The sequence below is a fragment of the Typopeltis vanoorti genome, chromosome 5, assembly GCF_054136105.1.
Source record: "Typopeltis vanoorti isolate ZY-2024b chromosome 5, IOZ_Tvanoo_1.0, whole genome shotgun sequence".
In the NCBI taxonomy this organism is placed as follows: domain Eukaryota; kingdom Metazoa; phylum Arthropoda; class Arachnida; order Uropygi; family Thelyphonidae; genus Typopeltis; species Typopeltis vanoorti.
The window spans coordinates 59,370,306-59,386,556 of record NC_143553.1 but is presented as its reverse complement, the minus strand read 5'-3'; the positions used below and the strand labels follow the sequence as shown (position 1 = coordinate 59,386,556).

General features: G+C 35.8%; 1 protein-coding gene across 1 annotated transcript in view; it reads right to left on the bottom strand.

Moving 5' to 3' along the window:
- The window catches only part of LOC150106453 (regulator of G protein signaling loco-like), a 292,774-nt gene that overhangs the window by 36,278 nt on the left and 240,245 nt on the right, over positions 1–16,251 (bottom strand). Inside the window, exon 14 of the mRNA XM_090393006.1 lies at positions 6,457–6,626. Within this exon, the coding sequence (XP_090249132.1) occupies positions 6,457–6,626 (170 nt within the window). The remainder of the gene's footprint in view (positions 1–6,456; positions 6,627–16,251) is intronic.

Sequence of the window (16,251 nt, the reverse complement as noted above, 5' to 3'; positions counted from 1 at the left end):
TTATGGGAGAGAATATATATATATATATATATATATATAATAAACAAAATAACTAAAACCTGCAGAATTGTACACTTCAGGAAATTTAGTTATTTTAGTTATTTTATCCTCTCATTTGGTACAGACTGTACCAAATGAGAGGATAAAATAGACCAGATGGCATTGGTAGAAGGAATAAACAAAGAAAAGGAAAAATTACTTCATGAATTAAATTATAAAGGAGGATGTTGAATACTGCTGTGCATATCCTAAGATATTTAGAGGAGAAATGGATGAATTGCTGATGTCAATTCTGATGAGCCTTTCTTTTTTGTGGATACCTTAATGAGCAAGAGCAAAACAATTATTTTAGTTATTCTGTATAGAAAGTCTATATTCAACTAAATGATACATACAGAAGCTTATTATGAGATCACTCATCTACCCAACCAATGGTTGTATAATTTAAGTCACCCATAATGATTACTCATTTATTACCCATCATGTTAATTTGGCAATGCATTTCATCATTCCCAGCAGCTGAACCAGCATATAGCAACACCCCACTATATATTTCTGTAATTTCTATATTTCTTCATCAAACTTACATCAGCAGAAACCCTCAAACTCACTGCTACATGGGACATTATTACCATCATTGCTTTCATGAGTTTCTTTCATTAGCTTTTGCTAACCTTTCCTCTTCCGTTCTGTTTAAGTAACCATCCCAACTTAGATTAGACCTGCTCACACATTGTTGAATACTAACAATGTCAAGCTCCTTCCTAATATCTTCATTTTTAAGATGATTCTGCTATTGATGCCATCTGTTAAGGTCCCTAATTTATCTTAGAACTCTCATATGTGTGGTCTCTCTAATCTTTAAGTGCTTTTTTTCAGATCCATAACCTACTGATTTGAACTACCATTACCACCAGTTATGTTTTCAGTACATGCATATAATACACAAGACATAATATATTATGTTGTCAACTACAAGATATCTAAGAAAATGATTTAAAATGTTACACAAGTAACAGAAGATCATAATTTTCTAACACATACTGCCTCATCTTCCTATAACATGTTATGCTCAATAGTCTGTCACAGCCACATAACCTGGCTTCATAGAAACCTAAATAATGCTATAAATAGCTTTAAAAAAAAAGGGAGCATCTTTACAGCTGACCTAAGGGGTGTCTCCCCCTTCATATCCACAAAAAAGTATTATAGAAAGTTTTTTTTCACTTGGTTGTAAATTAAATTAAAGTTGACAAGAAATTATATTCTTGTTTAATCCTTTATTCAAGTATAAGTAAACAAAGTCGGCACCTGAAGTATTTTCACAACTAGGCTACTTGTATATAAAGGCTAATGACTTCATATTAATTGCCTTAGTGCATGCTTGTTATCCTTTTGCACTACTTATATGGGGGAAATATGACTTCTGCATTAATTCAACCTAGGTATCTCTTCGGGACTACACTCTGATGTCTATGAAGAGGCTCAGTCATTTTCTTTGGTTGGAAATATGGTTTCAAATCTTGTCTAGGATAAGAAGAATCTTTATGAGGGCTTTTCAATTAAAGGTAAGTTAGTCATTCTCATATAAATATGGAAAGGTTTTCTCCTCTCAGAAACCTGTTTTTTCATACCAGCCAGAGAATAAATGCAATGTACAGACAAAATTATATAACAACCAACATCGTACTGGTTTTAATAAGAGGGTGTCATAGCTGGCCAGCATATCATCCTTCAAAAAAATTAATGTGTATCTATTAGTCAACTTTTTAACCATGTCACCAGCTTCTTCATGTCGTCCTCATTTGCTCCAACTTATATAACAGAGCTATGCACAGTATTCAGTCAAGTGCCTTTACAAAATCGAGCAATATCATGATATAGCCATTGCCGTTATCAAACTCAGTTGTAATCTTGTTGAAGGAAGGAAGTAAATTACTATGAACTAAAACCCCCAAATTCAATAATTGTACTTGTTTATGTTCCCCAAAATTTGGAATTCTGCTTCATCAAATATGATGAAACCTCTTTTTCTCCTTTTTGCAGCATAAAAAAATCATAGCATATTCAAATTAGACCTGTCTAAAAGTTTCTGTGATATGCTAAATGGTTTACAATGTACAGAGTTTATCATTATATGACATCTCCAAGGACTCATTGCAGGAGGGCACTCTACTCTACTCAACTCACCATTTTCCCTATTTAATCATCCAACTACTACTATTATTACACACTGACAATCTTCCAACTACTACCATCAACACACAACATCATCTACTGCCACTACCAACTGTATGTGTGTTCTCATGGCGATTTGCCTATATATGCAGAATGAAACACCCAAATTTTTTAGAGTAAAAAATCCTGCTACATGCATATGAGATTGGCTAACTCACCTTCATTTGAAAGCCCATATAAAGATTTCTCACAAGAATTGAACTCAAGAATTTTCCAACTGAAAAGATTTTTTTTTTTTTAAACACACACACTGTGAAGAGTGAATTGAGGAAACCTAACTGCAACCCTGCATGGGCTGATTAGTGACATGTTCAATGTTTCTTAGAAGTTCTCAGGTGTTCTGTAAGCTTATATTACTCAACACTGTCAGTTTCCTCAAATTGGTTATACCACTGCTTGATATGTTTATTATCGGGTGAATTATCATGCAAAATTTAGACAAATTCTCAATGAAAATGAATCACCAACTCAAATTTTACACACCACCTTAAAACACACAGAACTTTCTGTTGAACTGTCTCTAGAATAATATAAGATGGGTGTGAGGTATAAAACCCTTGCAAAATTCTTTGAGTAAACAAACTATTTTAGACTAGGTAGTACGAGGTGGTATCAAAAAGTTTCGAGACTAGGTTTGTAACATGTCAACAGATGGCAGCACAAGGCTGTACGCACAGTCACAGGGAACACCTACCTTCATAAGTCAGTGTGCCAAAAGACATCGTCCTGTGTACATCGGGAGCTATGCAACTGATGCTATTCTGATCACCTGTGTTACCACATCTGTGATTTCATCAGCAAGTTAGAGCAAACGTGAAATTCTGCATGAAACTGGGCAAATATGCCACAGAGACGTTTGACATGATTCGGCAAGTTTACAGCAATACTGCAATGAGTTGTTCGAGGTGTTTTGAGTGGCACGCGTGCTTCAAGAGTGGAAGAACATCACTGGAAGATGATGAGAAATCAGGAAGACCTTCAACGAGCTCAACCTCCCAAAAATGTCGAAATCATTCGGCAACTTGTGCATGAGGATCGTCGGAGAACACTCCACAACATTGCTGGCATTGTCGGTGTGTCGTACAGAACAGTCCAGGTAATCCTCACGTGTGATTTGAACATGTGCCGTGTTGCTGCCAAGTTCGTCCCCAGACTGCTGAGCCTGGGGAGCAGAAGGAACACCACATCGAAGTCTGCCAAGAACTCTGTCAGCGTGCCATGGATAACCCATCCTTCATGTCGAGGATCATTACCAGTGACGAAACTTGGGTGTACGGGTACGACTCTGAGATGAAGCAACAGTCTTCACAGTGGAAGAGCCCATCATCTTCACGACCGAAAAAGACGAGGCAGGTCCACAGCTCGACCAAGTGCATGCTCATCATCTTTTTCGACATTCATGGCCAGACCATCAATAGTGAGTTCTACTGCCAGGTTTTAAGGCGTCTGACGGAGGACATTCGGTGAAAGCGACCATATCTGTGGCGCGCGAAAAACTGGATGCTCCACGATGACAATGCACCCTGTCACCGAGCTCTCCTCATACGTGAGTTTCTTGCCAGAAACAACATCTCACTTCCTTACCCACTCTACTCGCCAGATTTGGCTCCTGTAGACTTCGCCCTCTTCCCGAAGATGAAGATCCAGCTCAAAGGTCACCACCGTTTTGAGACCATTGTGGAGATCCAGCGCAAATCGCAGAAGGTGCTTGACATGCTTCGAAAAGAGGACTTCCAGGACACATTCCAGAAGTGGCAAGAACGCTGGGAGTGCTGTATTGATATGCAAGGGGACTATTTTGAAGGTGATAGTGTGTAAACGTAGATAAATAGAGTAATTTCTTGTAAACAGAGCTAGTCTCGGAACTTTTTGATACCACCTCATATGTAAAATACTAGCATTCTGTTGTAACCCTGTATACTGGACAGTAGTAGTGTCACTCTGTGATGCTGTCTTTGTAATCTGGGCAAAATACTGGATTTAATAAAAATTTGATGTCTAATTTGTAGATGGGATTTTATTTTATTTTTTTTTTTATGAATCTTAATTTTCAGTGTGTAATGATTCCATTCTTGGTATCTTTATTTGTGGGGCATATTTAAACATCCTTCTTTACTTAATCTTCATGTTATCAACCTTTAATAGGAAGAGCAGCTTATGAGATGCTATATCTGGCCTCAATTTTTATTTCTCAATATGCAATGTTATATTAATTTACTCTGGGGTGCTTAAGGGTCAAAGCTGTATAACTGAGAGGAGACCTCCACTTAGCCTTTAAAGGAATGCAGAGAACCGACTAGGGCTTCTAACCTAATGTCCAATCCTCACCTTCTCGTGGTGCACCCTGTTAGGTATCTACCTAGATACTGAACAGACAAGGATGGACTGGTAATTTGGGAATTAGCCAACCAAATTGTATTCTTATTGGCTTAAACCAATATACAAAATGATGGTACAACATGACAAAATTTCATGCCGTCTGGGGCGTTGCCCGGTTATTACACAAGCCCCCCCCATTGTTTTCGCCAGGGAACCAGGGCGAACAGCGAAAAGTCAGCTACTGGAACAAATCTGAAAGCACACCCCAACTCAACATCACCAGAATTAAAGATCGGTACTATCAACATAAGAAGACTGAATGGCAAAGAAATGGAGCTAGCTGAGGAATCAGATAAGTTCCAGATCGACATTAATAGGGGTGACTGAAACAAAAAAAAGACAAAAACTGGTGAGATCTTTCTGAGCAATAAATACAAAATGTTATATTCAGGCAATAACAATCGAGGAAAAGAAGGAGTAGCCATAGTATTCAACACTAAATACGAGGCTAATCTGCTTGAATGGCAGGTAATATCAAGTACAGTAATGTGGGCAAATATCAGAATGTGGAACTGGATAATGAGAATTATTTGTGCCTATGGTCCCCACAGAAAGTTCTACTGAGGTAGAAGTGGAGGAATTTTTTGAGGCTTTAGAGAAAGCAACTGACACAATGAAAAATTGGTCCTTGTTGGGGATCTAAATAGCAGAGTAGGAAATGATTGTCAGACATACAAAAATATGTCCTTGCTGCTGAAGACTTTTGTAACATGAGATTAGCATTTTGACTTCTTGAAGGTCTGATGTTGATATATTGTACTGAGAATATAATATCAATTTAAATCTTAATAATAGAAAAAGTAACACACTTTAAAGACTTCAACATTTATCAATGTAGAAGAGAAATTAAATACAAAAACATAATAAAATTGACAAAATGGTAGTTTGGTCAGGAGTGAATTAAATTTATATGGAATGAAAAAGAAAGCCAAGCACTAAATTTGCAGTATCCGTGTAACACAAATCATTTTTGAAACACACCTGACTCAAAATCGGAAACTATTAATTCAAAGAAAGAATCTAAAGAAAACCTTATTATCTATTGGGGGGAAAGAAAAAAAAAAAGCTAACAAGTAAGGAAATGATTGAAGACAATCATAAAAAGATGCATTTTAGAATATTATATTTCATTAAATTCCATCCAGTCAGAGCAGAATTATCCAACATTAATATAGATTACTATAGTTCTGCAAATTATTTTGACAATAAAAATGGTTCAGTGTAGACCAAAACTGAATTATAAACTAAACAAATTTTAGTGTGCATTATAAATACCATATTACCAGAATGGAACCATTACTTTATATAGTTTTGAAATGTTTCAACAATTTTTTTCTGCAATTGGTCTGAGTGAAAACAAAAATTGAGATGAATTTTTTTTTTTTTCAATCAGAGTTGAGGAATAAAGGGGACAAAAGTGAATAATATGAATCTAATGGATGCTTACACATTTTGTGAAATGTACTTTTTAAATGAAGTAACAGAAAAGAACAGGGTAGTATGTATATTCACGCTTACTACACAAAAAAGAACAATAGTTCTTTTAGAACAATAGTTGATGTTTAGAAATGTTAGCTACTAAATGATTTTTTTAAAAAGTAGATGATTAAATGATCATTCTGAATACTAGACTATTTATGTTATATCCCATTTAATATCCTCTTATCATCCCAACAGGTGAATGATAAGAGGATATTTAAAAAAAAAAAAAAAATCCATGTTGGAAATAATGTCTACAAATCAAGTACAACATAAGAAACCTAACTGCTTTTTAAGAGTACATTTTAAATTAAAAAGCTTTCAGCATTAACAAAATTACCAGCAGAAAAATGTCTTTACCTGTACAGAATGATCCAAATCAATAACACCCAATTCATCAAACTGAAGCTGTGATTTTCCTTTAAGAAGGTCTTCAAATATTTGATTTGTTATCTCTTCTAACTCTGACATTGCATGAGAATTCTGTGGCTGGACTCCTGGTGGTACAAAATCTTTTAATGAGGAACAACCTAACATGAAAATATGTAAAATTATATTTACATATTATAAAAATAGTAAGCTTTTCTTAAATGTCTCACAGAAAAAAGAATTACTTGGAAGTTATTCATCACACCTTCTCATGCATGGAATGACTAGTTAGCCATTATGAATTAGCATCATCAAATTCCTGATGTGCCCTTAACATAACATATATAGTAACAGCATACTATATGTATGTTATTACTATCAACATTTCTCCAAATTAGTTTGTTATTTGTTAGAATTCCAATTCTGTTAGATCATATACTTCAGTCTTTGAAGTCTTCTTCATATTTAATTGCATCAACCATTGGATTTTGGTCTTCTTCCTAGCATCAGATTAGCTCTGCTTACATGTTCTTGAATGTCAACAATTGTAGCATCAAACACCATTTTGTCAACCTTTTCTCTCCTAATCTGTTATGTGACTACACCGTATCAGATTAGCTCTGCTTACATGTTCTTGAATGTCAACAATTGTAGCATCAAACACCATTTTGTCAACCTTTTCTCTCCTAATCTGTTATGTGACTACACCGTATCAGATTAGCTCTGCTTACATGTTCTTGAATGTCAACAGGTCAAGTTTCTTCATAATATCTTCATTTTTAAATTATTCTGCCACTGATGTTATTTGTTCCCTTCATTAATTTTTCTCAGAATCTCTGATCTTTAGTGTCTTTGATAACCTGCAAGAAATAAATTTCTAACCCAAATCTCAGAAGATCCATAAGTTAAAATTGGTTTGAACTGTCTTGTGTATGGCCAGTATACAGTGTTCTGACTAATTCCTCTCTTATTAATATAAATTTATTCGATGGGCTCCTCACCACATTAGCTTTTCTTATTATACTGTCTATTTCTGGTATTATTTCTGGAAAAAACAAAAATAGCCATAAAAATTAATACTGTCTATTTTCTTTTTTAATTTAACAGCTGTTCATTAAAAACTGTGCTTAAACAGCTGAAAAATTTAACATTTTCTATAGGTTTTCCATTGAAAATGCAATTGATGCTTCTGTGTTCTTGCTGCATAATGCTTAGAGCTATTTTGAATTATCACCAATTCTGGCATCAGATTAAAGCATTTTCCTGAATAATATGACTCACATAGATTGTGAATAAAAATAGAGATATCATGCATTTGTCATTCACCTGATTTTACATCAAATCATCTTCCTGTACTTCAACTACTGACTTACAACTTAAATACAGAGCCAAAAGGCTTCAGTTCAGCTATGCAAATTCATATAAGTGGATATTAAATCCAGCATTATTTCAAAGCTGAATGTAGAAACTATGAAAGTTTCGTAAAAAAAGTTGACCAGAGAGCTTATGGGAATACACTCACTGGCATTCACGAATTGCCTTAGCGGAAAAAAAAAAAGACTATGTATTATTGCTCTGCATAATGTCCTGTTTACACTGTAAAAATGTGGCATTTGGAACAGCCTTTCTCTTGGCACACTGTTACGTGTCTTTTCTAGATCTATGAAACTTAAATACACATCCTTGTTATACCTCATGATTTCTCAAATATTTGTCTTCAAGTAAGAATCTGATCCTGTCAATCCATATTTGACCTGAATCCAGCTTTTTTTTTTCCCCCTCCTTGTGTTTTATCCTCTCTCAAGCATGTCTTGCATAAATCTTAGCATGGAACAATCTGTAGGGAAATTCCTTGTAATTTTTATATGCCTTTTTATAAATGGTACTATGAGAGTTCTATTCCAACCATCCAGAAGTCAACCTTTTGAACCAGGCCTTCTCAATTATACAGTGTAGCCAATATAAAACTATTATACCATATTTTTAAGCATTTCTGATTGAATATCATCTACTCCAGATGCTTTCTACATTTGGAGTTTCTGATGCTCTTTTTTTAAGATTTCTGATGAACTGAGAAATGCAATCACAAGTACACATCAAGTACTGCCTCCTTCTGCCACTCATTTAATTTTTTAATATAATTACTGGAGACATCCAGAATGTTTTATGTCACTCTTCATGGGATGTCATTTAAATTCATTGATAGTTTGGGTCAGTTATCTGTGAATGGCTAAGGATGGAGAATGAGTCCATCATCAGTTTAATTTTATGTTATTTTTCTTTATCATTTTATTCATTTTACAGTACGTTTTCCTCCATTTCTAAGATTATTCGATAGCATCCAGAACATCTGGTCGTGTTTGTAGTATTTTATAATTTTACCAATCTTCCCATGACTTTTTGTTTAGCTTCTTTTACATAGTGTTCTTGGATTTTTTCTTTATATTCTCAGGGCAGTTGCTGACATGCTTGCAAGAAGCTTTCATTATGATTTCTTCTTTTCTGAGGCTGCCTCTTTAACTTCTTGAGTTAAAGAGGCAGTCTTGGCAAGTTTTCAATCAATGTGTTTCTTCATATTTTGTCACTGAGGTTTTCATTTTTTTTTCTTCTTTTTATGCATGTATTTGTCTATAGACTCAAATAGAATAATATTGCTATATTTGAGTCTATAGATAAATACATGCATTATGTGCAGATCCTCAGAGCAATAAACCCATTCATGACACTTGTAATATTCCATACCTCTTTACAATTTCATTTTGCTACAATTTACTGGCCAAGCTCTTAATAACAATTACGTGTTCTCTGGAAATTAAGTCCTTCCATTTTAGTGACATAATGAGTAAAAATAAAATGTTTAAAATATGTTTTAACTTATGCACATTTAAAACACATTACACTGCATGTACAGTATTTTTGTCTGTGTGAGAAACATCTTCAAGAACAAGCAAACTGAAAATTTTCTGAAAAATCAAGAAAATATATTTTTAGAAAAAAAACTACTTAATCATTTTAAAATGTGTCAAATTTTAAAATTTGACTTTCATATGATAAAAAAAAGCATTACATGAGAATAAGTATTATGCAATTAAATGTTATAATCTGTGCTTAAATATAAAGAGCCAACAGGCTTCATTTCGGCGATATATACATTATTTAAATTAAGGGGATATTAGATCCCACATTGTTTTAAAACCGAATAAGAAACTCAAAGATTGGAATCAGAGAGTTTCATGCCGAATATAGTATAAAAAACTATAAAAGTATCGGCAAATACTAGCGTGAGCTAACGCAAGTAGTCCTAGAGTGTAGTACAAACACGGGCAACTCGTTGCAAAGGTGGGTAAAGTTCTGATCACTATTCTTGGTATTTTCCATAATGTAAAACACATTTCCTAGGAAATGTATGCTGTTATTACATTATGGTGGGAGGTCATTACCTAGACCGGTTTCAGCCTTTTTTTGAGGCTTCATCAGTGAGTAGCTAGACCAATTAAGAAGTATTAATTTGGAGGTATTAATAAGGAATCTCACTGATTTTGGGGACTCCTACCAACCTTTCTAAACCTTTTTTGGATGAAGAGTAACATTTTCTCAAGTGCCTGTTCACCAGTTGAGTACATTATTAAAAACATTAATATTATGTTGTTGCTGTATCTTATGTTTTTTTTTTTTATTATTTTTTTTTTTTAAATTCTGTTTTCATTTGATATTTTGATGGTTTCTTGACATGGCTGGGGCTTATTGAGAACTCTTGATAAACAAGGGGAGGAAGAAGAGTTCATTCTCAAGAGGAGTTTAGTTTGCTGCTGGAGTCCATGGCCACCATGGAGCCACACATGGATACCTACTCTCCAGCAAGCAATGACTATTCTGGGAAGTGGAATGCCAGGGCTATCCTAGATGCATGCGATAAGGTTTAAGTGCTGGGAGAAACTCATGTTGGAGGCTTAATGAAGTGAAACAGCACTAAGAAAGGATTAAGAATGTTATTTAATTTTTCCAATATTTCATCTCAGTCACTAAGACACTGTCAGGGATTACTATGAGACTTGTAACACACATACACACACACACAAGTAAGTGAAACATGTGGATGAAAGACTTGAATCCTAACCAGGTGGAGAACCCCCCCCCCCCCCTGTGGGCACCTTTTGGCAACCAACATCCACTTGGAAGAACACAAAAAAATACACGACTCCTGATGTATTTTTTGTGTTCTTCCACATTCTAGATTCAAATGCAGGTATTTCCATCCAAAGGGCATAGTCGATACTGGCTGATTCCCTAGCAACTGCAAGGTCAATCAGTCCTTGCAGACCATGCTTTTGATGCAGTTCATAGAATAAATTGGAAAAAGACCACTGGTTGCAAGGACATTTGCTTTTGGGGTGGAAATATCTGAGCTTGAATCCTGGCTAGGAAGCAAAGAACCTTTATAAAGGCTTTGCAAATGAAAGCATTTTAGCCGAAATCATAAGAAGTAACAGGTTAACTCGGAAACTCGATTTTTATTTTTTTCATCGCGCAAAACAGTCAAAATAGCTACTCCACACACAAACACACACACACACAGAGAGAGTTTAATCTTCATAGTATACTTGTCTCATTGATTAAACTTGGGATGGGTTGTATTGAACTGGCAGCTGAAGCAACCAAGGCTATGAGATTAATATACTATGCCTATTAATTGTGTGTGTGTGTGTTTGTGTGCATTCTGAGCTTGCTTGCTAGGACCTTATAAAGGTTTTTCACATCCTTAGACTAGATTCAAATGTAGGTATTTCCATCCAAAGGGCATGGTCGATACTGACTGATTCCCCAGTGACTTATGTTAGAGGCTTAATGGCATGAAACAGCAATAAGAAAGGATTAAAACTGTTATTTAATAATAAAAAAGTACATATGCAGTCATGGCTATAGTCAATCATATCTTGCAACCATGTTTTAGAGTACATAGAAACAATTGGAAAAAGACCACCTTGCTCCACTGCAGTAAATTTAGAAGAGAAACACTATATTTGGAATCTGCAGCTGCTCTCAAAAATCATCCTAATATAAATAAATATGGTTGCATTAAGCTTCCTAAAATATGTGAAACATTAATACTTTGAGATCCCAGTTTACATCCTAGGCTGCTAACAGGTACCCACAAGAGGGTACCCCTACATAGTTAGGACTCTAGTTTTTCGTCCACGTGTTTCACTTAGCTTTCTCATAATCCTTTCTAATCAAGTTTCATATTGTAATCCCTAACAATATCTTATGACTGAGATGAAATATTTGAAGAATTAAATAACATTTTAAGTCCTTTCTTAGTGCTGTTTCACTCCATTAAGCTTCTAACACACAGCAAGCCTTGGATCTTTCATCTGCAGACCATGGGGAAGGAGACTTACTAAGACATCACTGACCCTTGCAGGCAAGCTGATCATGGTGGGGCAATCTAGACCCAGTGGCCTTGCCAAAGTAGTGTGAGACTAGCAGAATCCTCCCTCCCTCTCCAAAGGTCAATGAGTTGCTCCACATAGCAAATATGGTAGCAAAGTGTTAGATGGTGATGGTGGTCTGATGATAGCATAGCAAAAAAAGACTCAGGAGAAGTAGAGCAAAGAACACAGGAAGAAAAGTATAGAAAATGAATAAGAAGAAAGAGTGGCCAGCATCATCACTGGGAGGTCCCCCCCCCCCTCCATCATGAACAAGTGCCTCACATGGAGGGCTTAATCATCTGTCTATACACAATGCGACTCACTATCTATATACACACACTACACCACAATTCATCAACTGCATACAATGTGACTCACTGTCTATACACTATGCCACAATCCATGAATTACACACAATATCATCTACTGCCACTAATAGTACATTTTGTCTGTAAATTGCCTGTATATGGGATGAACACAGTGGATAAACTGTGACAGCTTTTTTTAAGCACTATGCCCAGCCTTCAAACTACTTGAGCTCATTCATACAAAAGTGCAAATATTTTGGATTAACAAGGCATTTTTAGTGCTAGATAATAGATACACTGCTGGAGTCATTTGACTCTGCTCAGAAGTCAGAGCAGATCACAAGGCACAACCAAAGACAGTGGCATAAGGCTGTAATTTCTCTTCCCACAATTAGTATTCCAAGCCAAACTCTTGAAGATTTTATCTAAACAAAAAAGAGCCAAAATTATTGTTATAGGAGATCCTCTTATTGTAATTTAAAGCACTAAGCCCCTTATTGTCCACTTACATATGGGGGGAATGGGGGGTTCTAAAACCTCTTGGGAATTTTATCTAGACAAAAAAAAAAAAAAAAAAAAATCACAATCATCAAATTTAGTATACCACTTCCTCTTAAAGCAGTATAAAGCTTTAAATCCCCCCCCCAACACACACAGACACACATCTAAGGCCCAAACCAAACTTTATTTTTATTTCTAATTTTTTATTTTAAGCAAAAAATGCTAGGAAAATTTGGCATACAGCCTGTGTAATCATAATTTAAAAGCACCAGGACTACATCATTACAGATGTAGTCCTGGTGCTCCGATATACAGATATTGGATGTCCTGCCTGTTTGGCCATAGTATGAACGGATGTGGCTGCAGGGTACCTGGTACACTCCAGGTAAATCCAGTGGGTGTAGATGATCTTTGGAAGAGCAGATAAGGGTTGTTAGCTTTTTTTATGCGATCTTGACTACCTTTTCTGAGATGCCACGAATATAAGAGATGGTGATGGATTTTCTGTAATCTATAATTGGTAGGGGGAGAGGGTACATGGTAATCAAATTGTAGTTCCCCCACCTTATCCATTGGTTTGCTATCCATGGTTTTTTCAGTTATTGTGGTCAACCCCAGTCCAAAAATAAATAATTTATAATTACATCAGCGAAGTGAATGTTAGATCCAACATTATTTCAAAGCCAAATGTTTGTAGAAACTCTTCATGTTTCATAAGTTGACCTGAGAGCTTAGGAGAACACAATCATCGGCATCCCTGAGTTGCACTACCTACTTAAGTCAAGAAGCTATGACAACTCAGGGATGCTGATGATTGTGTTCTCCTAAGCTCTCAGGTCAACTTACAAAACTATAATAGTTTCTACAAGCATTCAGCTTTGAAATAATGTTGATCTAATATCCACTTTGCCTACATAATTTTACATTGCCGAAATGAAGCCGTATGGCTCTTTCTTTTAGTAATAGACAATTCTTCTGATCCCAGAGGTAGTTCAACACCAGGACAACTATTTACAAAAGTGCAGAAAGCTACACCTGCCTTGTAGCCTTTCAGAAATCATGAATAGCGCACCACTCTGAGTAGTTCTTGGTTATCAGTAACCTTTATTTTACTTAATAATGGCCCCAAAGTATCCTAAAAGAAATATAAAAAAATGTGTGCTGAAATTGCTAAGATTCCATTCACATTCAGATAACTTTATTACAGTATGTTGTTATAATGATTCTATTTTATTATTAGTTACTGTTGTTAATCTCTTACTGTGCCTAATTTATAAATTAAATTTTATCATAGATAAGTATGTATAGGAAAAAAATGCAGTATATATATATAGGGTTCAGTACTATCCACGGCTTTTCAAGTATCAGGGTGGGGTGGGGGGTCTTGGAACGTATTCCCTGAGGATGGGGGGGGGGGGGGACTACTGTGATGGGAGGTATGGCCACTGGCTAAAAAAGTGGTTTTTTTTTGTATTTTTTTATGTGGGTGAGTTTTGTGGTGAGCGCAGTGTTATCAGAGCAAATTAATTTTGCCTGGTGGACTAAGGTTTTTATAGTTCTGTATTGTGTGTGTGTGTGGGGGGGGGGAAATTGATGTGAATGTTGATGGATGTATTTACCTGTGTATGTATGTTTGTGTAGGTTTTCTGTAGACGGTAAAGGTCAGAGAACCATTTGGTTGTCTTGTAACCTAGGAAGGGCAGACTGTTGTTACTTTCTGTTTCTGTTGTGAATTTGATACCTGGATGTTGGATGTTCAAATGCCATACGGAAATGTGTAAGATGTCCAAGGCCTTATGGTCAAATTGCAAACACACCATCCACATAGTAGGCTTGAGGGGAAGGGGGGGGGGGGGGAATTAAGGGCATTCTTTTCAAATGTCTCCAAGAAAAAGTTAGCCAGAATGGGGGGGGGGGGCATGGCTGTTCCCTCTGTTTATTTATAGAATTTTCCTTGTCAAACTAAATAGCCCAAATTCATGGTGAAATGAGACAGGGCTGAGATATCAGGAGAAAATTCTGCTTGAATAAGAGCAAGGGTGTCCTTAAGTGAGACATCAAAGCTGGCCAGTAAGTCAGAGTGTTGAGGAGCATGAGATCTTGTATACTGGATTTAAAATGGGCTCAGTATTTTTTATGTCATGAGGTATTGCCAGTAGTTTGAGAAAGCACTTTGACTAAATATTTGGCTAGTTTGTAGGTGGGTGAAGCAATGACTACCTTCTTAAAGACTGGTCCACCTACCACCAACTAAATTACATCCCTACCTACACATAGATCACAACCATCCATAGACTCCTAAAAATATCACTTCCTGGCCAGCAAGAATGACCAACAAACTAAAACCAAGGTTTTTGGTTTAACCAACCACTTGAGGCAAATTCTTGTTAATATGATGCTCTACTTGCCACATCCTCAGTCCAAAATGTTTATAATCTTACACTTGGCAACAATGAAGTACCATTCATTATCATGTGCCTGCAGATCCAGTCTGTTCAAATCAGTCTGAAGAGATTCATTAGCTGTCCATTTCATCCTCTGGAACTTTACAGCATCCACAAATAACTGAACCCCCCAAGACATTCTAAATTATCCAAACAACAACATTATCTTCTTTGAGGTCCTCAGTATTCATAATTCAAACTGGCATCCCTTCTCTGACTTTACAGATCATGATGAAAGGGATAATGAAGTATTTGTTAGTAAAGATCTAACAAATTATTTCTACCAACCAGAATACCAGATAATCCTCATCATTCTTCCAACCCTAGACCTTTTCTTAACTAACACTCATTCCAGACACACTGTAGATATCAAGTTTCCTCATGACAACTTTAACTCTATAACTATACACATTAGGTTTTCTACAGATCAACCTTCACCCAATCAATCTCTGGCACTTTAATGATGCTAGATGGAATAACTTTCCTAATTTCAAAGCATCTTCTCCATTTTATTATTTCTGTTTCTGCTCTCATGATCTAAACACTTTCTATAACCCATAACTGAAAGAAATAATCCTTGTTGAAATGAGAGCCTTCATTCTTCACCTTGCACGACTGAGTGCAAAGCTGGAGTTTTCATTACCTGTGGGAAAAAAAAAACTATCACCAAATCCTAATTGGACTTTGAAAGAATTCTCTTCGCTAGTCAGGGCCCAAATTCTATTCTATATTTCCAGCTCGCTGATCTTTCAACAGAAAGATAACAGAAAAGTATTCATTAGTTTGGACACTAATAAATTTTCTAGTCCAGGTGATATCTCTTTCTCAATTATGCACAAAATATACACTCTTTAATTAAACCCATCCTACATCTGTATTCAATCTTTCTACATATGCAGACATTGCCCATAAGAACTCGCATAACCACATCTATATCAGTTCAGTGTCAGCAGCTGGATATTTAGTTTAAATGGCATGTTAGCTGCAACTTTTATTTGTAAAATTAACATTTGTGAACTGTCTTAAAGATATCAAAAATCTCAAATGTAATTTAAACTAATTTCAAGTTTTTATAAACACACACACACACACACACACACA